This window comes from Pezoporus flaviventris, unplaced genomic scaffold (assembly GCF_033815535.1).
Source record: "Pezoporus flaviventris isolate CSIRO_AGI_PZ_B2104156 unplaced genomic scaffold, CSIRO_AGI_Pfla_v1 ptg000096l, whole genome shotgun sequence".
NCBI classification, from domain to species: domain Eukaryota; kingdom Metazoa; phylum Chordata; class Aves; order Psittaciformes; family Psittacidae; genus Pezoporus; species Pezoporus flaviventris.
In genome coordinates this window covers 2592998-2619308 of record NW_026892644.1, presented here as the reverse complement: position 1 = coordinate 2619308, position 26311 = coordinate 2592998, and the positions used below count along the sequence as shown (strand labels likewise).

Sequence of the window (26311 nt, the reverse complement as noted above, 5' to 3'; positions counted from 1 at the left end):
ACTTTATAAAATATTTATGATTATTCAACTAAAATCCTTCTAACCTTTTGAAATACCTGCATCCAAACTGAAATGTTAGCTTTCAAGGTTTTGGATAATCAAATGTTCTTTTAGGGAATGTTATAACTTGGGATGTTTAAAATTTAGATGTTTAATAGTTGAGGGATCAAAATCTAGCTACCCCACTTAGGTATTTCAAGCCATGCCTTAAAGATATAGACAGAGGACACTTTAAATTGAGATTATGCATTATAAAGGAAAGATTTATATAGGGTTCTGATTTACTTTTAAAAAGTAATCATATGACTTTAAATGTAAACCAAATCTTCAGAATTACATTGGGAAGTACAATCACCCTAAACTTCACCAAAGCCAAAGAGATTCAGCCTCAGAACACTATTTAAATGCTGGAGCACCTACAAGTTCCTGTTTTGGAGATTTCTGCAAGTTTTAGATGTAATAGCATGCATGCTTAGACTGAAGAAATGCGTTCTTTTGTATAGCTACAACCTTTAAGATTTACTGGAGCTGACCTTTTTGACATTTAATTCAAAATAAATATCTTAACTAATTTGTATGGAAATCATGTGACTATACTGCATTTTCCACAGAGAGGACATAAGGCTCAGTCCCCAAACTCAGGCTGAGGTGTACCAAAAGACACAGCAGCTGAGCCGATCCCTTGTTTCACCATGAAGTGCAGGGAAGGGGAGTTGGAACTGGATGAGCTTTAATTTCCCTTCCAACTGAAACAGTTCTGTGATTCTAAGATGTCTGATAAACATTTCAAGCGATGGGGAGAGAGAGACATACATGCAAAGATAGATACTCACACGGACACATCCATCGGCAGCCGCAGGTTTCTTCAATCTTAACAGCAGGAAGATTGCTGTGACATACTGGTTTTGGCATCCTTTCACAGTTAATTTGGTGACTCTCCAGAACTGTGTAATCTCCTGGAAAGCATGTCACAGTGTGGCACTGGTCTGGTAACGTCCATTTATCACCAGGCTAGGTAGGAAGACATGGATATTTAAGAACTGAAAGGAACATGGATGGAGGGGGAAAAAAATGCAAAACTTGGCTGCTGCCACAATCCTACAGCTAGCAAGTAAACTGACACTGACAGCAGTGCTACTCAAATTAGCCCTGGATAATTAAATAATAGAATGCAGTGTATTAACGACTTCACGAGGACGAGAAAGTTTAAATTAGCAACACTAAGAAATAGACTCTGAAATCCCAAGCAAAAGATAATAGTCTAGAACAGGAGATGTTTTGTTACAGCAGAATGAAGTATCTGGTACTTCAACTATTGTTAGCTTAGCCATCCTACAGCATGTATGGATAGCATAGTGAACAAAGAATTCCCTTTAGCCTTTCCTTAAATGTCAAAGCCTTTAGTTTTCATAAGCCAGAGATGAACATGGCACAGCAGGAATTAACAATATTTGTTCCAAGCTAGAAAGGTGTGGAATACTCCAGTTACTTTCCACAACTCCAAAACTTTAAAACAGTTCCTCCCTTCCCAAAGGGAAATTGTTCTTTTACCAGTTTAATGTTATTAGATATATGTAATGGTTTTGTAAAATTGAAAATAAAATGTAAAAAATATTCTCATCTTCTAAAGGACAGTCTAAATTTTAAGGCAGCAAAATTACATACATTACATACACTACATACTACTAAATGACAGAGAAATAGATGTGGTCACAATCTGGGATATCTCAAGACTCATATCTGCAAAAAGCTGAGCTCTCTGCCTCCAGCCCCACAAAGCTCTGCAAATAGGCTCTATGAATTTCAAAACAGCATTCGTCCCCAAGTTCTGCATTCCCAAGAATATCCCTGAATATGGGAAGCAGCCATTTCCAGACCTGTCTCTACAGAGGTGAGTCCAGAAACATCAGTAACAAGCGAGACAGTGGTTCTATGAACTGGATAATATTTCTTGATATCCACAAGCAGAAATGAATGGGGAAGAAAATCGCTATTGGGCAAGGTCGTCTCCCATCCTCTCCTTTTTCAGTTTACCTATCATTCCCATGAAAAAGAAGAGCAAAGTGATAAAATACCTAGGTACTCGCAACATAATTCACAGACTATTCTTGGCACTAACATGCAAACCAAGAACAGTGATTTGGAAGCATTGCTCTGCATCTCTGAGCTATGTGATACCATCAATCTAAAAGAGAACTGCCAGATTTGCAGTCATGAAAACTTACATAGTAAATACGAGTTAATTTACTGGACCTGCTTTGTATGTTCCAGGACTTTGAGAAGGCAACTTGTCCTGAAAGTGACTTAATCCTTTTCAGATTTATAAGCCTAAAGGAGGCTGTGAAAAAGTAACATGAGGAGCTTTAAGTATGGAAAAAACATTTAGATAGGAAAAAATTGAATGTTTTTTAATTATAGTTGTCTTGCCTACAACTCCATAAATGTGGAGCACCTGGAAGGGTACATATACAGCTGTGCAAGTCTGGCAAAGGACCCTCTGGCTTCCATACATATTTAATTGTTTTTATTTCACGCCTTAACAGGACATCTATTGGAAAACATCTAAGAGCTGGAAAGGAAAAGCAAAGCACAGCACATTAAAGCAAAAATACCAGTTGAAGGATCCAAAAAAAAGGGAGAATTCTGGTGCAGAGGAAAACGCAGGGACTCTGAAGACAAAGAAAGCCTAAATCCCAATTGATGTGAAATCGTAGGAGTAAAAAAAAGGACAGAAAGAAAAGCAAAAGCAGAGGTTTCTAAATCGTGAAGGATAAGTCTGCTGAAACCGATGAGCCTGCCAGCACACCGGAGGAAGCCTCAGACTTCCTCTCTAAGGGACCTCTGAACCTACAGACCTGAACTTGCACACTATTTCTTTCTCTTATTGTGCATCTGCAAGAGAGAGTCACATATCTTAACCACCTTCATCAGCTGGCACCTTATAATTTAGTCTGAATTTTGCTTCTTTCTTTGTTCTCTAAACCAAGGACTGAACAATACTAGGAAAGTCATGTTATGGAAACTGCTAGTTTAGGAATGTGGGTTTTATCACCATATGTAGACTAAAAACACAAATCACTATAATGATCATTTAATGATAAAGTGCTACCAATATGAGTACCTAAGCTTCTATTATCACCTTTATGCCTGCTTAGAAGCATCAGACTACTGATGAAAATTAACTACATTAAAAAATTAATCATAATAATTCACATTTTGTCAGCTGGGAAGTACAAATATTTAAACAGTGGTTCTTTACATGGCCTGTACTTAGCATTCTTGGAACTTCTTGCAGCTGAGTATGATGAGTACTAAAAACTTACATGGATTCAAAGAATGACTGAACAAATTCATGGAGGAGAAAATTATTGAGCACTATCAAACACAAAAAGGTGCCACTCATAGCTTAGAGAGTCCCTAAGTCAAATTGTTCAAAACTATGACAGTTCAGGGAATTTTCATATATACTTATTCATATTTTCCACAGTTTCTATTTTTGGCCACATAATACAGGGGATCAGATGGATTTTTTGGCCTGACCTAGCACATTTGATCTTCTGTCTTTCTGCTACTAAAATTGACCTTAGCAATGACTCTTCCTTCAATAGTAATTTCCAGGGTAATTAAAAAAAAAGAAAAAAAATTAAAAAGCTGTAACAAATCATATTACTCACTATGTTGATAGGATTTAAGCTGAGATTTTTGATCCTGAGAACTCTGGTTTCCTTGTAAACTGCAAGAGGTCAGTTCCCACAATCTCCAGGTGCATGACAGACATCCCACTTGGGGAACTGAGCCTCCTGAAGTAACTCCCTGAGTAATGCCTGAAATATTATGGATCCGACGTAAGAGCCTCTGTTTTCTGAATTAGGAAAGAGCCTTGATTTTTCATCCCTGTGAATTTGTGGACTATGCTGGAACAGGGTAAGAAACCAATCATGGTACATTACTGCCAGTAAGGTAACTCTAACACTGTCAGAGTGTGGTGCTGAACACCAGAGGCAGAACACTTCCATGGTGTTCTATAGGTACCAGGGGATGCTCAACAGCCTGCTCCAAAAAGCAATGGCTACCATGTTGGCAGTGCCTTCTAAAACCCTTTTTCTTCCTGGCTGACAGAAAAAGTAACACAAAATCCCCCTAAAGGCTGCCATTTGAAAGTTTGGTTGCTTTTTATATGCACTGGAGCTTGGCCTCCTTTCTTCCAAAACCATTTTAGTCAAAAAGGAAATTGTGCTTTATCACCAACAAAAATTAAACCTGACATCTGTGAAATTCAAGTTTAGCCTTCCCAAAACTTGTCTACATGTACCTGCATCTGCTTCTAGGAGCCCAGAGGCCTAGATACATGCAGTTCAAATCAATAAACAACAGAAATATCTTTTTTTGTTTGTTTTAAATAAGAAAGTTTCTCAAGTTTAATTTTCAAGTTTCAAGTTGTCAGGGTTTTCTTAATTAGGCTGTCAACCTCAAAGACACCAGGTTATACATAGGATTTGATTTAGATAAAACCTGTCTGAGTTCTGACTAGCTGACTGAGGCCAACCATGTAAGGCAGCTTTGATATAAGTGTATTTCCTGTGTCTAGACAATTCATAAGCATTTCTTTATTAGCCACATCCTTCCTTACAGTCATGTCTTCACAAGGGAAAAATTAGAGGAATATTTTGATATACTGGAAATTCAAAATAAATTCTAGGGTAGAACTCATGACTGACCTCTATTAGAAAACTCATAACAACATTATGCTAATATTTTTATATGCATAAAGTGTCATATATGCTCAAAAACCTTGGCATTTCACCTGAGATGAACAAAGTGAACCATTTATAACATCTACATCATTCCTTTCTTAGAGTTGATTGTGTTTGAGACATCAGATAGTTTTACTAACATTTCTGAGCATTTTCTTGGTATTAGTAAAAGCTTTTCTGTAGATGAATGCTAAGAACTTGTATTTCATTACTTAAGATGTGGTTTTCCCTGGAGAGATGACTATCACACAATAATTATCTCCCTACAAAAATTTTAAAGGACAAGGTACTTGCATTTTTAACAGAAGGAACGGACCTGGACAATGATGTTTCCTCCCCATATACACGCACCTTTATTTTGGCTATACCTAGCTTTCTCAGAAGTTCTTTCATCAGCAGATGGAAATATATTTTTCTTTGTCAGGGAAGACACATACTGACATGAGTTTTGGCTCTGCACTGCCAATAGTATTCCAATGCACTGCAAGACCAGGCATCATTAGAGGAAGTCTCCTTTGTGTTCAAAGTTATCCCACCAGTTCAAAAGCCAAAGTTTTTCCCCTCCAAAAGAATTCTTACTATTTTCCAACACTTCTTCTTTCAGATGACCTATGGAGGTATTTGTGGTCCTGCATGAACTTTGTAACTTGAAAACCAGATGGATGAGACCCAGCCAATAGACTTACTTTCTTTTTGTTTCCATCCTCATCTATACATTCTCTGACAGGGTCTGAAAGAAAAACAGACATTTTTAGCTATCTCGCTCCCTTATCCAGCTTTACAGATTGATTATTTAAATACATGTCTTAGGCTGTAAGAAGGGATTTTTTTGTGTTAGAATGCGAGAATCCCTACCTGAAGATTGCAGGCATTTGTCCAAAGTGTACAACAGTAAGTGAAAGAATGCATAGATTTGTTACTGCTAGCATTACCTGGCTTCATCCCTGAGGTTGGTCCCAAAATACCCTGTGAGCAATAGCTATGCTGTAATTCTACAGTCTTCCTTATACTGGCATACAGCTCTGCCCAGATGGTTCTTAAAAGAAGATCATGGCTTTAGCTCTGAGCAGAGTCCAGCCTTACTTCTGAATATTGTTATGAATTGAGAATATTTCTGGTAATTAGCAGGTAATGAGAATTCACACACCCATGCACACACACATTTATTAAATGCAGAAACATATATATAGCAAGTAACCCCAAGATAAGGTTTGTTGGCAACTAGCATAATTATGAAAATAGATGCAATAAGAATACTTAAATTCAGTTTCCTTCCATTCAGGCACTATTGTAATGGACAATTTTTTATATAATCAATTAGATTGTCCACTCAATTGCAGTTTCTATGTTTATGTGCTCTCATAAAATATCTAAAGATGAAAGGAAAGTAATTTCATATAAGTACTATGGCATGACAATGTGTCCAGGTAACTAAACCACTGACTAGTAAACTGTTTATATAACACTATACTATTCTAGCATATAGACAGTATATGCTCTGTCTTGTCCAAGACAAGTGATGAATTTTGAAAGCATTTAGGAAACCTTTTAAACCTTTATAATGCTATTATTTTTGGTACACTTCCATACATAAAGTAAGACTCCCTCCGCACAAGAAATCCAACTGTATGAGTCTGGAGGGGAAAATTATACTTTGCAGATTGTAAAAGACTTATATAAAACAAACACACAACAACAACAAAAAAATAAAGAGAAAAAGGGAGAAAAAAAGAAGATAGTTTCATAGCTCATAACAAAGGCTTTACCAGCAGCAAAAGGGAAAACTAAATTTTTCAGATTTAGGTGTCTAATATAAAATACTTATCATTCAAGTTTTTGAGCGCACACTTTGTGCTGTTGCAAAGGCTTCCATAAATATACAAAGCTTTTACCTCTAGTACTGACAGGTTATAGCACAGATTGCAATAAATTAATAGTTTTAAATTCCTGCTCCCCCTCCTATATCTTGGATCAATGTAATTTACGGCAAGAAAATCACATATTTTACAGTGTGAAGAGAGGAAATGCATCTTTAAAAGCTTATTCTGAAAAGAAAGAAAATGGCAGCTGTTTAAATCTAGAAAATGGCAGCTGTTTGATGCTCTGGAGAGATTTTAAAATGCCAGAAGTGATCCCAGTGGAGACTGATCGGATATCTCTAAGCTGGACTGTGCACACTCTGCAACTTCCTCATTCTTAGTGGTACTTGGCTCTGAAAAAAAGTCCATTTATTTTAATGGAGATGTAACAAAGCCCTAGTAATGATGGTGAAAACCTGTGCAATGACTAACACAATGAGACAGTGGTTTGCAGAGAGGACACATAGATGCTATTGTAATAGAAATAACAAAAACAATATGAGTAATAAATACCTATACACACACAGAACAAGGGCTCAAAAGGAGTAAAATACTGGCCAGAGTTGGAGCAAGTTTCCTTACATGGGGAGCATTGCTATCTACAAATAAACGGGGTTTTGTTTAAAGTATTGTACACCTTTTTGTCTAGCATTTGTTTTCCTGGAAAAGTAAATGCTTTCTTATGCTCTTTTTTAATTACACTTTGGCTGAATTCTTTATAAATATACACAGAAAAATACGTAATTTGAAATCCTTATTCACAATTAACTTGTAACATTTCTGAAGCATGTCCTCATTCATTCTTGACAGATTGAGCTTTCCTAGTGTCCTTCAGTTAATGACCAGCCCCAATTATCGAGATGATAGCTTGAAAGTTCAGGCCTAAGCAATTTTTAAAATCTTGTTGAAAGTTGTTTGATTATAATAGCAGTTGGCTACATGGTGAAAGGGCTCAGATTTTGTTTTACACCCTAAGCAATGGTGGTGGTCTAGGTTAGCCTTTGTGATGACTGTTGGTGAAACACTAACTAAGGAGCTGACTTCTTAAACCAAGAAAAATTGTTCTGGTTTTGGCATTTCAGTTTCTGGGTTTCAGTTATGAGGTTACAGCTTTATTGGACTTACCCATGCACACTTTTTTGATAAATTCACTGTTCAATGTGATCATAGTGGACAAGTCTTCAAAATTCTGAAGCTTCATGATTCGGTTAACAGCAGATGGCCCAGTCAAAGTCCTTAGTTGCTCTTCATCATATCTGTTCCCAACCCCAATTGGAAATAGGGATACCCCTAGGAAAAGAGAATAACAGGTTTTAAGTGGGAAATGCACAGGACATTTTGCAAATACAACAGGCCTTTGTTGTATTTTTTTTTACTTGCTTAAAAAAAAGAACTGGGAAAAACAGTTAATTTTCATTCACATCTTGCATCACTCCCTCCACATAGGCTAAAAGCAATTAAAGGCAGAAATGGTGATGCTCTAATCACAGTGTTAGCTACAAGGACCTCTATTTTTCTCAAGTGTAAGATCATCTGCAGACTTAGACAACATCAATAATTCTGTGATTCTATGATTCTGTGATCTTCACTTTTTTCCAAATGCAAAAGAATCTCAATGTGGTGCTTTCTTTTTTTTCCAGTTACATGGCAATTGGATTATTTTCAAAACATTCTGCTAAAAAATAACAGTTCCTATTTGTCATTTAGTCCATGACTTACTCAATAGCTCCAAAGCAGCCTACAAAGGAAGTCCATATTCCTCTGCTGAACACCTGAGGAAGCTCAGGTACAGAGACTACAGCCAGAAAACTTGAAAAAAACATCACGCAGCACACATTAATAGCAAAAGCATATTTCTGCATAGGTCAGTGCAGAATCTGATCAAATTCTCCTTCTATTTATTATTACTACAGTGAACTCTTCAAGTTCCACTGTTCTGCAACAGTATTGAATTTATAATATTATATCATCCCTGTCTATCCACAGGACCTTGGAAAATGAAATCCTACTAATATGTGAAGCCTATGGAAGTTGTTCAGCATAGATTGCAGTAAATCAAAGTCATCTTCATCAGGCACATTCTGTTCAGGCCTATTTCTTACCAGAACATTACGCACAGTAAGTCCTGAACTTATATGACCATACCAGCACCTTAATTTTACATCCTTTGTTCTAGTGAATTATTTAAAAAGCAATAGCTCTGCTTGAAAATAGTGACAGTGAAATGAGATTTACTGTTCATTCTTGCAGAAAGCGCAGCAGCCTCCACAGTGTCTTCTGATCTCCCCGACACGATGACTATTGCAACCTTTGATGCACTGGGTCTCCCCCCATGGGATTCCGACATTGCATTCTGAACTACAAAATCAATGGCTTTTCCTGTGAATGAAGAGATGAGACATATGGTAGAAAACTCATAGGGGGCTATAAAACTAAATATTAATTTGTATTAGTAAGTTATACAGTACTGGAAAATACTTGTTCTTCAGGGATTTTTAATGCTTGCTTTATTCCTGCTATATAAAAGATCTTAGCTATTAAGAACCTGCTCGTATTATTAATACAGCCCAACACAGGAGGACCATCCTCAGCTCTCCAATCTCTGAAGTAATGGGAATTTTACTACCCTTCCTTATCCATGAGGATAAAGTTATTCTCCTCACTTTTCTAGTTACCTTTTCCAGAACTATTACCATTGCATACACAGAAGGGAAGATATTGTATAACACTTATTTCCCAATTGCAGAGCAACAGTGACATCCAGTGGCTATCTGACCTACAACTCACACTATCTCGAACTGAACGCACTAGTAGATAAAGATCTAGTCCTTCCCTAATTTGGTCCATTTTTTCTATGGCTGTGAAAAGTATTGCCTTCCTACTACCAGCAACCTCTCTGAAATACAGACACAGACTAATCCATAATGTCAGACTAACGCATACAGTAACAGAGCAATCCGTATTAAAAACAGAGCAAGGAAAAAACCCACCACCAACCAACCAAGCAAAACCCACCAAACCCTACAAAACACATGAACAAATTCTACCTCAGATACCAAATCACCAACTGGCTTAAATAAGTAGCTGCTGTTTTTTCATTTAACATCTGTGAACACTCAGGAAAGTTTCTGTTCAAACTCATGACCTCAGTGAGACAGCACTTTGCTAGTATTTGTATTTAGATATGTATTTACACAAATATTTATACTGGGAATTGTGATATGCAGCTTTCTTAAAAGCTCCTTTGGGCTTGCAAGTTATCAGGAAGTAGGAATGATAGTGTGTGACTGATGTGACATGCAGGGTAAACAGTGAACAGTGAATAATACATACTTAAAAGACTAGTTCCTCTGAGCAATCTGCAATAACCACGGAGCAGAAATATGTTTGCCTGAGGAACTCACTGAACAATTTAAATAACAAACACATTTGCAAAATACTAGAAGTCATATCATAGGTAATTCATAGGTAATTCACCAGCACACCCCCAAAATACCTTAGCACATCTGAACACTTCATGTCTTCTTGCATCATGTCATCCACCCCCTTTCACTGGTAGATGCAAAAGTTCCTTCTCCCAGGCTACTGCAAGCATGGACAACCTCAAGGAAGCACACTCAGCTCACTGACTATTGATAATGTGGAAACAGCAACTGGATATCCTAGAAGGCTTTCAGGAAATCAATCAGGGGTTCAGGAAGAATTTACCCCTTGGAAGAATCTATCCTTGAATAGGTGTCTCAAAAAAGCCCTGATGTTTCCTTTACCACAGCACTGGTTTGGAGGCGATATTGCCTTCTTAAATATTGTCGTTTTCCCCAACCTTTCCTGTTGTCTCATACACCTTACATTCCCTAACAGCTTCTTACCCTCTTCCCACCTTATCCAGCTACCTCTTCTTCCCCATTAGACCATTATCACTGTTTCAACCCCAGAGCCTTAGCCTCATTTTCATGTGTCATCTCTCCATACAGATGCTCACAACTAAACAGAAGAGCTGTAACCCATCAGGAACTGCAGCTAGGCCCTGTCATATCTACCAGAGGAACAGGATCCACATCCATTTCTTCTCTTGTAAGTTTCTATCCAGCATGTGCCATTACAAGTCCAGGTTGGACGGGGCTTTGAGTTACCTGGTCTAGTGGAAGGTGGCCCTGCCTGTGGCAGGGAGGTTTGGAACTAGATGATCTTTAAGGTCCCTTCCAGGCCAAACCATTCTATGATTCTATTATTATCTCCACTAGCCATCTTCTATCTAGAGAGGGTTGTATATTTTCCCAAACACTAGTTTTTTAAATAGAAAGTTGCAAGTTTGTTTAAATCAAAATGCTTTTTGGAAATGTAAATTACGATTTAAAAGAAAAAATATAAATGTCAACAGAAAGCTTTCAATAGTGCTTAGGAACAAAATGGGATGTTTCTATTCTGTTTCTTGCAAAGCTTATCTTTTATTTAGTTTTTTCGACATGTAGATGAATTTCACTCATATAATTTGATTTTCCTTTCTACTCTAATTCTGAATTATATTTTATATACAAAATGAAAACACTTTAGAGCTTCTAGTGAAAACCTTGAAATTTCGAATATTTTTCTACTTGCAACAAAACATATTTTAAAATATCATTATCAGTTAGGCAATGGAGATTCAATTTCACAAACTACTATTGCTCACCAGAAAAATTAACTAGCCCCAGGTATTTAACTCATATCCAATATAGCTGTCTCACAATCTTTGCTACAAATGGTTTTGTTGTTCAACAGTTACTCTACATGTCTGCAGAGGCAGATGTTAGATGAAGAATGGCATGTTAGCTATAAAAAACTAAGGGATAAAACAAATTTCAGAAAATTAATATGACTATATTCCAGTCCCCGAGATCTTTCCAGGATGGTCACTCTGCCAAAAAACTGATTCATTTCCCTTTTGTCCTATGAAGAATTACTAAAAAAAGTATTTCAAGTTTTAACTTTAAAATATTTTAGGTTAAACTTTCACACAGCAAGAATTACAAATGGATTTTCATTTTTTTATTTGTGAAAAGTACTTCTGTACTCGTCAGTTTTTAATGACACTTTGATTTTTGTGTGGTTGGTGTGGTCACCAACTTCTCCAGCTCCATTTTTATTTCTCCCATTAATTCTGAAAACTTTCAGAAACTTGCACACAAACCTGTAAACTGGAAAATCCATTATTTTTATAATTTCTAATAAAGAAATCAAGTTCCATTGTAATAGAACCAGGGACTATTTCAAAGTCCCCAAAAAACAATTACTCATTTTAACGTGTGGAAAATTTGTTTTAGTGTACTAAAAACTCTTTGGATGCCTCCCCTTATTTTGAAGCCAGAGAGAAAAGAGCCAGGTGTCTGAAGATAGGATCAAATGAAAACTTTTGTCCTGCTAGAGGGAAAGGTGGAAGGTGTCTCTTCTCACCTGTTTACCTCTAGATCCCACCAGGGAGAGAAATACCAAACTACTCAGAAGCCATAAGAAAAAAAGTATGGACTGCTAGTAAAGTGACCAACGTGAACTGAAACATAACAGTAATCTGCCATTTTCATACCAACCAAGGCAATTTGAAATGTTTACACTGAAATAAATATCATCAAGCATAAGGCTACATAAGATCAAAAAGAGAGTGCACAGCATCTTGGACATAATTAAACTAGCTTTAAAATGACCAGATCACCAGGCTTCAGCCTTTATGAGACCACCTTGTGTCTTTTACATCCCTCCAGCAGCTGACATCTGGGCCACTGCTGTTGATGGCTCCACTCCAGCTTGCTCTGACCTTTCTATATACATTGCAAACACATCTCTGGCTGCATTACTGCCATAGCAAGCTACTGGCAGAAGGAAGGGTCCACTCCTTCAGGAACCAAAGTACCTTGCTTTCAGTCATTTTGGCCCTTCCCTCAGCTCACTGAAGGCTGAATGCATATCTCTTCCCACAGAAAGAAGGCAGAGCAAGTGTGCAGCACTATGTGTCAGGAGGCTGGGGCTGGGCCCTTCTGCAGTAGCTAGCTCTTAAACCTGCTTAGCTGTATGGGACCACATCATTTCAGTGATGGACCCTAGAGAAAATCAAAACACTAACAGAAAAATACTCTAAATCCTGCTCCATAAAACAACAAAAAAAATAGTTTTTGTCTGAAGAAAATTTGACAGTGGCCAAAACATCCTTTGCTAGCATTGACAAGGGGTATCATATAGCCCCAGTGAAGTGAACAGGAGGTTTGCCATAGGCTTTAAGGGTTACATGTCTTCAAGGATTTTCTTTTTTGTGTGCTTGTTAACTGAGATGCAGACTAGCAGCCAACATGTTCCCACATACTGAACATGGGAGTAGATTATGTTAGTCTCATGTGTTACAAAAGGTTTCTGTTTCTTGCATATACAATGTACTACCAAAAAAAGAAAAGCAACAGATCGGCTTTGGAAGCAGAACGATTTCTATACTCATAAGTTCTTAAGGCATTAGACATACAACCCATGAGAAATCAAGATGGAAGTCTCAAAGCCAAGATCCTTCACTGCATACAGGAGAATAACAGAGCTAAGCGCAGCATGACACACAATAAAAGAAATCTTGTTCCCAAAGTCAGGGGATGTGATGGGGAATGCATGTCCGGTCGCCTGCTCTGACCTCCTGCCCCCTCTTCTACTGCCTCCTAACATGTTACACTTATGCTGGTTCCTGGCAGGTATAACAGCCACAATTTCACACATGTGCACATGCACTTCCCAAATTTTAACATCTAAACCTTTATCTGCATAACTGAACGAACTGGTCTAGCTTGCAGGAGTACCGAGCCCCCAGCAGCCTTTCAGCTCAGTCGGTAGAGCATGATTGTTGGTCACTGGCCATGTCCAGGGAAAAAATACCAATAAATAAAAAGAAAAAACAAAAAAAACATTGATCTATATTGGCTGCTTTAAAAAAGGTGAGTCAGTCATTCCAAAGGATGCTACCACAGCACATCACCTTCTCCCCAGCATTCAATACTTTTAGTACTAGTATAGTCATGAATGTATCTTGCAGTGCTGATACACTCCTGACTACACTATAGAGTACAAAACAAAAGTCTGTTTGGAATATCATTAAAGCAAAATCAATAGAAGATATCCTACAAAAATTAGGGGTCTGGGGAGAATGGAAAATGGTGACATTACTGCACAGTTTTTTCCTGCCAGCTAAGGCTATAGACTTGCGATGCTGAACTTCTGACAGTCAGAAAAGCCTTTGCAAGAAACTTCTTGAACAAGATTATTTAATAAGGGCTAATTAGCTGAATAATTATTTGGTTTTTTTAATCACCTGATGCACATTCAAGCCAAACTCATATTCTGCAGTAATATTTCAGAACGGTTCATGTAAGAGGTTCCTGCAAGGACTGAAAGCTGATTAAATAGACATAAACAAACTTTAAGGATAAAAGGCAATCTGTTGAGTAGAGTTGAAGATGTTTAGTGTCAGCCTACAGGGAATTACACTATATTCTGCCTTATTGAGTAATTTCATTAATGATTTGGATAGAGGAGGGAAAATGTGCAAAAAGGCACACTAATCCAAATCACAGATATTAGACTGGGAGCAATTATAAACACCATGGAAAGAACTGAAAGAGCACAAGGTGCTCTAGAAGTGTTTGAAATACATCCAAGAAATTAAAGTTAAAAAGGATTCATCCCAAAATAAGCCAATCTGAAGGAAAATAAACCAACACACATTTAATGATTTGGTGGGTGCCTCAAGGAAAGCAAAAACTTCCTAAAAGCAACCTTTGGAGTTATTTTCTTCAATTTTGTCTGAAATGAGGAACAAAACATAGGGCCCCCATGAGGGTCTGTGGAGTTGTGACAGACAGGGGATTCCAGTTAGATGGAGGTTCCTGCCAGGAACCTGTGAATCAGTGCCTTAAGTGGCCTCAGTGGTTTCACTAACATTTCTGCAACATCTTGACCAAAAAAGAAAATAGACACAATAGGTCCTAATCATTCACAAGTACTGAAAGCTGCCTGGGAAAGAAGAGAAATGATTCCCCAGCACCTGAAGCAGCATAGGAAAAGCCAACACTATCTAGACTGTTTGATAGTCCAGAGGGCATCTATTTAACCAAGGACTTGTCTAATTAGGAACAACCCTCCATGATGATAATACTGTAGCTGCTTTTTTACATCTTATTTTGACTTGAACTTGACATTTTGACTTAGTATTAACTTGACATTGAATTGGGGTTTTTGAACTGAAAATAGCAGATTATTTTAATTTTGAAACAAATTAGCTATTGCAAACTGATTCCACAGATCAATGCTTTAAACAGCCAATTCTTAGCACATTAATAGCCTGGCATTAACATGTGCCAATTAACAGAATAGCTAAACTCTTCATGAGCAACATAGATTTGTCAGTCCAACAGCCTACCAGCACTGAAAGAAGCAGGCTACAAGGTCACAAACCGCCTCCCCTGTTTTTCTGACTCTGCAGTTCACAAATCCTGCATTTCTCTTACCAAGACCAAGGCCATATTCACCTGTCAAACCTTGTAAGAAATGAACTAAAAATACAAGCAAGCAAACAAAACCACCTCCCAGTATAATGAATTAAATGAGAAGAAGGGAAGAGACTGGTAGTCACCCAAAGCCGGCTTCAGAAAGAAGCTGACACCAGCAATTCAGAAACAGCAGTGGGGAAGCAAGTGAGGTAGTCCTGTCCTTCAGTGGATGGGAGGGAGAAGGCTCTGTGGAGACCTTATAGCAGCCTTCCAGTACCTAAAGAGGGCCTGCAAGAATGTAGGAGAGGAACTTTTTACAAGGGCATGCAGTGGTAGGACAAGGTGTAATGGCTTTAAACTGAAAGAAGGGAGATTTAGATCAGATGTAAAAGAAATTCTTCACTATGACGAACAGGTTGCCCAGAGAAGCTGTATCTGCCCCACCCCTGGCAGTGTTCAAGGCCAGGTTGGATGGAGCTTGGAGCAACCTGGCCCAGTGGAAGGTGCTCCCTGTGGCAGGGCGTTGGAACTGGATGATCTTTAAAGTCCTTCCCAACCCAAACCATTCTGGTTTTATTTATTCTGTGATCTTACTACAGGGATTGCTCAGCATGCTCCCCATCACTTTCCTAAATACCCATGAATGCTGAACAGAGGCATGTTTATGTGATTCTCAGTACTCTTGCATAGATCACCCTTTTAGATGAATGAAGGCTGACATAGTCAGCTCTTGCTTGCAGTTAGGGGTTGGGTTTTTTTGTTTGGTTGGTTGGTTTTTTTTGTTTCCCAGTTATTTCTTCAGTAAAGTCATACACAGTTTCATTATGTCTAAATATTCCCAGAGCTGCTTCTCAATAGGTCACTTGAGCCGTAATTTGCCTGATGTTATTTTATTGCATAAGCATGGGAAAGCTTTGTGGTGTAAGCTGCTCTTTTGTGCTGCCTATGCCCTCCAATAGTCTAGTTTTTCATTATTTCTTACTAATAAAATGTATCTCTCTCCTGGAGTTTCCTTACGGTTGAACGAAAGAGAACATTTATACAGTAAGCCTTTTGCAGCACTGGCAACAGTGCCTACAGTAGCTCTCTGCACGTATAGTTTTTTTGACTAAAATAAGATGATTTGGATCAGCAAAGATTGAATAAAGTTTACACAGGATTGTGTTTCTACCATAGGGAAACTAATGCAAATGAGAAGAGACAGCGCTGGTCTGATAGTAACAATATTTTTGATAGGTAAATCGTAATCAAGTCCTCCATAGGCTAGAAAAGATTTCCAAAGCTACTTAGGGAACTGCAATATCCAGACTGAGCCATCCACACTTTTTAAGCAGCCTCTGCATTTTCAGAAGCCAGAGCACAGACAGAAAGACATGAATGACCATGTGTTTCCCATGGATGCCGAGTCTTCTACACAGTCAGCTGAATTCATACACATTACAAGGCACAGGACAGGACCACAGTGACTTATTTTCATTACTTCATTTGGGAGGAACTACTTCTACTCTATTCCATTTTGGTTCATTATATCACATCCCTCATTGTGGTCTCTGAGCATTTTCCAATGAGACATAAACAAATCACTAACGAGTATGTCATGTGGCTGCCTCTCCCATTTCATTTCCCAAAGGCCATGTTTTCTCTGTTTATCCTGTAGTTCAGCGTAGCTTACTATACACATTAAATGGAAGGCTTCATGAAACTTATCTATTTGTATGTAACAATTTATCCCACAACGAGCCTATAGAAGTCTCATCAGCCATCTGGTATTTTTATTTCTCCAGGCTGAGAAAGCAATCATGGCTAATCCTCTTGCGAACTATGGAAGTCAGGTTTTATTTCTCACTTTTCTGTACCAATAACTCTTTACAGTCTGAAGTAGGCCAAAGACCCTAAAAATCTGTGTACTCCTCAACTCTTATAGGACCCTAATGCTTGGTGGCTGCCAGAGCATATGCAGTTCCAGTCCAGAAGAACAAAATTCTCAGGGTATCTGGTGAAAGATCAGATATGTTGTAGGAGAATAATTTTTTGCTGAAACCTACAACTGATACATGTGTGTGTACTGAATTTCCACAGACCCAGTGGGAATTTTGTGTTATGTTTTAGCACATGAAAATTGAAGTGGACATGTTTTTCAGAATGCAGTTGTCTGGAACAAAAGATGACGTTTCACAAGTAGCTTTTCAGCTAAGGTGCCGCTTTAAGGTGATCCTTGCTCCCTGACACCATCTCTAATCTTGTGTCAGCCCAAGTCCTTGTGGGACCAGAACAGCAACTTGGGTGAGGAAACTGAACCACCCAGAATATAACTCCTGTTTTGCTAAGTTTTTTTTTCAACCAGATGGGTTACAGTGGCTCAGAACAGAGTAACAAACACCTGACAGTAGCAGCTATTGAAGTCAGGATAAGCAGTTGTGCTGCTGAATGTCTAATTAACTAATTGCTGGTGAAAGTTTAATGATCAAAATCTTCACTTCTTAATTATGTCTTGCTTGCTTAAAAGATAATGAATGCAAATGCTGAGAACTACTTCAAGGCAAAAAAGAAACTGGTCGTCTTCTTTCCAAAGTACATTAAAATGAAGCCTAATACAAGTAAGCTACAGATACAGTTTAATAAGAGTAAATTGAAACTGTACAATATGTACATTTCTTGGTAAATATGAGTGAACTAAAAAACCCTTGAGTCCTGCTACAGAATACCACTGTGCCATCCCTGGAGACATTCAAGGCCAGGCTGGATGTAGTTCTGGGCAACCTGATGTAGCAGAAGATGTCCCTGAGCATTGTAGGGTGTTAGACTAGATGACCTTTGAAGGTTTCTTTCAACCCAAACCATTCTACAATTCTTTGATTCTAGGAGTAGCACTGACACAAACTGGTGACTGGGGCCAGGCTATATTCAGTATTTCCATGTTTTGGTTGGGGTATTTTTAACTCTTGTTTAAACATCAACATCCACATAATCACTCACCTAGTCTGGTAGGACCTTGCTCCCTTTGTTGAATTGATTGCACCATTTCTACAAGCTTTTTAGTCTCTTGAGGCACATTCCATGAAATTTCTAGATTATTTTCCCTGGCATACTGGAGAACTGACACATGAATCGAAGTATTGCCTGAAAGAGAAAGCAAGAAATACACATTCTAAGCAGTGCATATGAATGTCTTAAAATAAATAAAAAGGATACACTACGGTTGTGTTTTACATTAAGCACAATTAGATAGCTGCAGTTTCAATCAGACGATCAAAACTGAATTATTTACAGGCAAAAAAAAAAAAATGCAATACTGCTGGAAACAGTTTGTTTTCTGTCAGAAATTAGCATACAATATTTTACCTCAGGTCAACTTGACCATGACTGGAGAATCCAATTTGTTGAAATAATATTATTAGATATTATATTATAATAATATATTATTAATATAATATTATAATATCCAAATACATAACATATAATATCTAAATATTATTCCTTTTCCATTTTAAAATTGTCTAAACATCTTTTTTTTTTTTATGTGCACATTGGTTTGCAAGAGCAGTAGCTTGATGCCCCATTTGTCTGATGGGCCAAGTTCCCCAGACGACTACATTTCATGCAAATTTCCCTTTGTGCTAAACGACCTAACTAAAGGTGTACATCCCATCAGTACATACCTTGCAAGCAAGTCTAGCACTCCCAAAAAGCATTTGTCATCCAACATAAGTCAAGAAATAAATCTCAAAAAGTCATTTCCAGCATCCTACGTTAGCCAAAAAGGGCTGATCAGAACCAGGAATGCCAGTTCTAAAGACTAAAACCTTGCAGTGGGACCAACCCTGAACGAAAACCCCTCTGAAATATCCATTTTAACCTGAAGCAGAACTGAACTTGAACTATTACTCTCATTTGCGTCAAACCTAATCCAGAAGTGAACCAAAACCAACCACATATTTTTGCTTTTCTGCCATACAAAATGATTCAGCTAAATCTCCATGCTGTGACAAGGACCTCTTTGCTGGTTTGGCACACACACTTCTTATGTCCAGTGCAGTATACACGGAAGCTATTGTAAGAGCTGATGTCTGAGCTATTTCTTGTCACACAATTTCCCAAATTCGATATCAAACCTTTATTCACCTGAACCAGAACAGCTTGGTTTAGGATGAAACTGAACTGTATCTGAACCAAAAGCTTTACCAGCCTGATTTCCCCAATAAAAACTTTTTTTTTTTGAGGAATTGGAATGAGTCATTTTAAAATAAAGAATTAAGAAAACTGATACTGAGAAGCTATTTTGTCCTGTATAAGCAAAAGAATACAAAACGTTTTCATGTGTTTGACTTAAAAGACAGACACATACTGATCTCAGCACTTTCAATAAATGCCCTTATAAAGTTTTTCATTTCCTCAAACTCTGATGCTCCAATACTGGAACTTCCATCCAGAAGAAACATGACATCTATTGGTTTGTTGCACAACTCTGAAGAGGAGGAGGAAGAAAAAAAAATGTTATTTATACATGATAACCACAAGTAGCATCTGGTAATCTATTGGTAGGAGCAGAAAGAGGAGAAAGGGCATTTTGGGAAAACAAAGAAATAATGACCAATTGAAACAATAAGTGATGACCCTTCAATGAAAACTTTGAGATTTTATATTCAGTGGGAAGCATGGGTATTTCAATTCCTGCTTTTCTGATAATGCTATTTTACTCTCAGTGGACTAAACCAAAAACAAGAAGAAAAAAAAAACCCTGACAAAACAAAACTACAACCCAACAGCAGCAACAAAACTCCAACAACAGACAAACCAAACCACAAAATACCACCAACCTCCCAAATCCTTCCTCCCCCTCCCACCCCACCCCTTGCCCCCCCAAAAAAGCAAAAACCTAACACAAAACCAATGAAGTCTCTTGAGGAAAGAGGAAGTATAATTTCAACTTCCTTGAGACACACAGAAAAGAACAACTTTTTTTCTTCTGTCACCGTACAACCTATCTGAAAGCTACTGTACTTTACTGAAAAATGAAGCCAAGGACTTCTGTGCCTACAGAAGGCTGGCTGCAGGTCTTTGCTTGGTACTGCTGAACTGGGGCAGCAGCCTCAGCCTCCACTGAAGATAAATGGTCCATCCTTGGCATTTGGACAAGAAGATACCAAATGAGATACAGGAAACCTTCAAATTTCAGTGATGTGAGGGGGAAGTGGAAGAGACAGGACAGAGGAAAGAGTAAATTACACAGAAAATACATCCAAACTTTACCTGGAAGGTCTGTCCAAGCTTTCCAAACTTTATGAGAGCAGCATGACTGCAGCACTAATTCAGGTGCTTCTTCAATAAGTGTGTTATAACTATGCAAGATAATGGGATTATTAGGGTGACCGATCTTTCTGAGCTCTTGGATATTTGCATTGGGGATTATGCCTATGGGAATAACATTTATGCTCCCAGGAGGTCGTGTGATAACATCAGTGGAAGGACTGGATGACACCATGTATACTAAGTGAGGAACATCTTGCCTGCCCCCATTCACTGCCGTAAATGTGTGTTTGGAAATATAATCAAGGGCATTCCCAGTGTTGGTAGCCTTCCCTCCTTGGTAGGGTATGCTCCTCACCTTCTCAAGAATACTTTCTTTTGATTGTATTTCCCTAAAGGAATACTCCAGAGTGACAGACTCGGAATACTGCATAACTGTAACATGAATATCTTCCTGTCCCACATTCATTTCTGTGACCACCTTCTCAAGGAACTTCTTGACAATACTGAAATTTTCCTCCCCCACATTGTCAGATCCTTCCACAATAAAAGCTACGTCCAGCTTTTTGTGAGTGGGCTTTTCTGAAAGGGGTGGTGGAGCTGTAAGTCCCCAGGGGGAAAATAAGACACTGGATACGGGTGGAGTGGATGTAGCCTGCAACAGAGAACTTTCTTCTGGTCCAAGATCGCACAGGTGATCAATGAGGAGACCCCTATTATCCATTAGCTCTAACACGTTGTTCAGTAGGAAGGCTCTATTATCTGGTGACTGCTTTTCAATGAACCTGATTTGCTCCACACTGACATACGGCCCGATCCCTACAGGTATTACTGTGATTTTTTTATTCTTCAGAACTGGGAGGATGCTGCGGAGTTTTCCTGAAGACTTGCTTGCTATAAATAGCACTGCAATTCTGGCAGCATTGGTTCTTTCTGCTTTTCCAAATACATGAAACACGATGTATTTAAGGACTTCAGCAGCATTTGAAGCTTCATCACCTGTGTATTTTATGTTTTGGACAATTTTTCTCATCTGGGACTGTGATTTGATATCTTTAAGGCCAAGATAGATTGTGGGGCCAGCCCTGTACACTAGAATTGACACTCGGATTTTCTTTTGGGAGATGTGGAGTTTCTTCATCATGCCAGTTATGAAAGTCTTCAGCTGTTCAAAGTCCTCCTCTGACAGTTTATTGGAGCCATCCATGAGGAAGGCCAGGTCCATCATCTTGCTGCAAGAGTATTCACTGGGTGGCAGTTCAATGTCCTCCTCTGGAGCAGGGGTTGTCAGTGTTATGGTGTCTTCCACTGGCTCACAGGATACACACGTTAAGTTCTTCCCTTCACACAGACTACAAAAATCAACAAATTTAACTGTAAAAAAAAACAATTCTTATAATAACACATCACCCACATATAATGAGAGAATGTTCATACAGAAACAGTTAAATATCTCAAAAACACAACAAAACCAAAACATGATGTGAAGCAATGTGAATTCAATCAATGTGAAAGAATGGTCTAGTGTGATGCTTCCCTAACCATGGCAGGGGGGTTGGAACTAGATGATATTAAGGTCCTTCCCAGCCCCACCTATTCGATGATTCTATGACTTTTTTATCCCCTTCCCCATTTCCCCACAGCTCCTAGTATGGTACTGTACAGCTAAACCCTATATATTCATGTATGTTTGTTGAGATACAGGAAACATACGACAAACTACGATGTGTTTGTCAGAGGAAACTGTCTTTACAATAGTCTTTGGCAGAATATGTAAAATCTGTGTCTGGAAATTGCCTAGAAATCCATTGAGCTTCGTCAACAAGCCACTGGTAGACTGAACTGGCAGATCCGGTTTGCTTCACAAGCAAGAAAAACATGAGGCAAACTGGCGGCAGCTAACACAAAGTAAACTTCTGGCGTAAGAAAGATGCTTTCAGATGTGATATGACTTAGCAGACTTTGTAAAGAGGCTAAGCTTACCTAGATTTTAACTGTACTGAAAATAAAAACAGCCTTTTGTCTGCCTCTAAAGTGCTCTACATTCCTTTTTTTTTTCCCAACTTGATTTTGTTTTGGGTAGAGCTTTGGCACGTTTGTCCTCCATATTTTTTATGTCTGCGTTATCTTCCTTTTATTTACTGTGTTCTGTTTTTCAGTCCCTTTTCTCATACTAAATGGCATATTTCATCCATAGCTGTTATCTCTTTTATAGTCGTCTTTCCCCACCATTTCTATTCACCTCCACTAGTACATTTTTCTCTTCCCCTTCCATCTCAGCTCCCATTGTTCTTTTCCCCCATCTCTGCTTTTCCCACTATTCATCCTTCTGCACTGCCATGAGATTTTTCACCTCTGTCACCCTTCACCTTTTAGGAACTTGTTTATAATTCATCTCTTTCTATCTCAAGCAAAGCCTTAACACTTCTGCTTTTCTAATTCCTGGTTGCAAGATTCTCTTTTCTTCACTTGTCAGAGCAAAGAACTTGACTGTAATTATGCACAGGGTGGTACAGACATTTTCTTTGGCTTAATGGACAGGCCAAGAAACAGAATAGGAAAAGTTTACGAAAGAGCAAAGACTAAAAGAAATGCTTGTTTTCGCTGCCACAGAAACCCATGATGTACCAACTAAATAAGTCAATACTGGGAGAAGGTGCCATTTTCCAGGACAAGACTGGCAACGTGGCAGCTTAGTTTAAGTTCCCTTAGTTTAAGCACTATGTTCTTTCCAAGCTGCTTCTAGTGTCTTCCTAATTGAAGAATGCACAGCTACTTTTGGCATTAACATCTAGCAAATGCAGATTTATTATTTTAATCCTAATATGAATGAGCCTCTTCTAGTTTTCAATTTCCTTTGGATATTTGCTATAAAATTCATTTTTGTGCAAGATTTTCTATTGTTTATACAGATGGTGTAGGCATCTAAATTAGGTGACAGCTATGCAAAAGGATGTTTCCCTAGTGAGGTAAGTTTTCCTAATGTTCTGAAATCGTTTGTGAACAGTGGCCAGTGTATCAACATTTAAGATAAATTATTATTAAGGATTACAAAAATTAGGGAACAGACACTCATTTATGAAGAATTTTTTTTTTTTGACCTTTTGATGGAATTTAAGATGCTCTGCATATACTGTTGAAAAAAAAATAATAAAAAATTAATTGATTAGCCTAATAGTCTCATGCTCTGCGTTTATAGCACAGACTTACGTTAGACCCGGCAAGAGGCCAGGAATTCCATCCCATCCACAGCTTCTGAGAGGTTCAGAGCACTTGGAGCTAAGGTGATAGTCTGGGCTAAATAGCTGCTGCAGTTTTACAACTCAGTTACTTTTAAATACGGTCAAAAATGCAAGACGGAAAACTCTCTTGTATTCACAGTGTTAGAAATTATTATCCATCATATATCCACCAAGGGTCTAGACATCCAAAGAATAAAAAATTTTCAAATACTACAGGCCATGGCATAATATGCCACTGGGAAGTTTACAGAATTAAAACTGATCTCTGCCACATTGCAGCCTATGGCCCTCATTCTGCATGGTGCACAACATGTGCATCCTGTCATTAATTTCATCATATTTGGAAATGCATCCGTGCAGTATCAGGCCACAGGATATCATCTTAAAATCTTGGGGAAAACGGTTTTCCAATAACAGCACACAATTCCAACTGCTAAAAGTCTCAGCGAGTGCTAGGCTGAGTGCACATTCAGATCTTGCACTATATCTAAGATTTCTTTTCGTACTGGCGAAAGCAAAGAGTCTGATGGCTTTACTGATGTTGAATCACACCTCACACAGAAAGAAATGGAACATCTGAAGCCAGCAGGGCCACCTACACATGGGAAAATGCCTTTTTTGAAAGGAATTTATGAATTTCACTTGCTTAAATTCAGCTGACATTCTGTAATCCCTACTGTCACTGAAATACTTCATCTTCAGATTTTATGTGAAGGAATACTGACATAAAAGATGGTTTCCAAGCTTCACCTTCAATGGTATATTTAAAGTTACATCCAGAAACTTATTCATGTGGATGTGATTCATGTCTCCCTCTTCATCCTACTCAACAGGCATGCTATTTGACTGAATAAGCTTATCATACCAAGACTGACAGTGCTGTGGATCATCTCTGTTCAAAACTATTCTCCTTCCATGCAGGATCTTGACATCTCCAACTGCACACATGGGACATTCTTCCGGACTGACACAATCCAGGGACAGTTCATCAAGTATTTTCCCTGTTTCAAAATAGCACAGTAGTATAAAAGATAACAATTTTCATCTATTGTGAAACTAATCATTGCATTTACCCTGCTATGAAAAAAAAACATAATCTGCAACAGCCAGTACCATTCAGAAGGTGAATATATTTTTAGAACAAAGCATTGATGGCAACAGGGGAAAATGGCATTTTCCTTTTTACATGTATATTATTTATCTCTCCCAGTATCCCCTACCTCCCTCTGATCAGAGATACCAGGGCCTAGAATAGCTATTCTGGGTCTTAAAATACCTTCTTTCTTCACCTTCTTATCTTCTCACTTTGCCTTTAGGAGCTATTTATTCACCCGCTTATCTTTCACTCTTTCCCTTAATGCCTGTCTTTCCTCTCCCTGCCCCATATTTCCCGTATTTTTTAATTTCCTTTTCCCTTTTTCGTAATCAACAGCTTACTGATTAAAAACAACTGTTTCTGTGAGACAGTTGTTGGGAACAGTTATGCTGAAAGATCAAGCTCTCAGGAGGATGGCTGCTGGGCACTCTCAGGAGCATCAGAGCCTTGCAGGTAGTAAGCAGGTCAAGGCAATGGGTTTCCACCACTACAGTAATTGCTCTGAAGCAGGGCATTTTACGAGTGTCCAGCACAAGTTCATACCCTACTTTAAGCACATAGTCAACAACCTCTGTTGCTACACAGCCCCTAATTTTCACAAGTTCCTTTCTTACCACCTTGTTCCCATCCTCTCTTGTTCTTGCTAGCAATGTTTCATTCTTTTCCTTTAGGTAACTTTTCATGCCCTCCACATACTGTGCTCATTTCACAACTGAAAACCAGGATGCCTAACTACCTTCCTCTTGTGCAGTAAGAAACTGTAGTGAAAACACATCAGTAAGCCTGTTAAGGAATTAACTTCTACATGCAAATATTTTGCAATGTCCAGCCTTACATATCTGTGAATATTTCTGGACTGCAATGCTTTCATGCAATAGAAACACATAGAGGGTTAAAAAAACCCAACTACAACAAAACTCTACAGCAATACCTACAATTAACAGGAGCACAGCAGAAAAAGGCAAGTAACTGCTTAAAGCTAAAGATGGACCTACCTGCAGGACAGTGTACATGACATCCTTCCACACACTGCAGAGGGCACTCCAAAGGCTGTGGGTGCTGGCATGTTATAGGACAAGCAGGTCCACAGCTATTATATCGCCATTCACATTGATAATCTAATTCTTGTTTATTCAGGTCCTCGCAGCTTTGTGCTATGCAGTGAAAGAAACAGAGGTAAAAAAAAAAAAAGAATCAAATCAGAGTGTATTCACTATGCCCCTCGGAACTATGATGACTTGGTGTAAAGTGGACCACATATACCTAGAAAAAGAAAGATCTCCATCTTTGAATGAGAATTTATGGTTTTTACCACAGCATCATCTCTTTTTCACGTAGTAAAATACTAGCTCTGGACCAGATATTTTGGTTTTGATAAAAACACTTGCAAAAAATAAGCTTTAAGCTTTAATATATATGTGTTATTTTATATATATATATTATAGAAACCTTTTCTTTCTCTAGATTTGTTTGTACCACAGACCATTATATCTCCTAATTGAGGGAATGGTTTGATTTTTCCAGGTACGGCTCTGAACACAAACAGAAAAGGCAATGGAAATGTCAGCGTGAGCTACTAACCCAGTCCCATTAAAAGTGAACTTCTCTGGACATCAGT

The 26311-nt window shown here is 38.3% G+C and overlaps 1 protein-coding gene across 2 annotated transcripts in view; it reads right to left on the bottom strand.

Moving 5' to 3' along the window:
- VWF (von Willebrand factor) overlaps positions 1-26311 on the bottom strand; it is a 129745-nt gene that overhangs the window by 39073 nt on the left and 64361 nt on the right. For both annotated transcript variants that reach the window (XR_009747415.1, XM_061476446.1), the window contains exons 26-34: positions 25689-25847; positions 24463-24598; positions 20359-21707; positions 19454-19573; positions 18085-18228; positions 8849-8992; positions 7739-7903; positions 5441-5484; positions 834-1011 (exon numbers count right to left, since the gene is read on the bottom strand). Coding sequence is in view for 1 of the 2 variants with exons in the window: in XM_061476446.1 (XP_061332430.1) it covers positions 834-1011; positions 5441-5484; positions 7739-7903; positions 8849-8992; positions 18085-18228; positions 19454-19573; positions 20359-21707; positions 24463-24598; positions 25689-25847 (2439 nt within the window). In the remaining variant the exon portion in view is untranslated. The remainder of the gene's footprint in view (positions 1-833; positions 1012-5440; positions 5485-7738; positions 7904-8848; positions 8993-18084; positions 18229-19453; positions 19574-20358; positions 21708-24462; positions 24599-25688; positions 25848-26311) is intronic.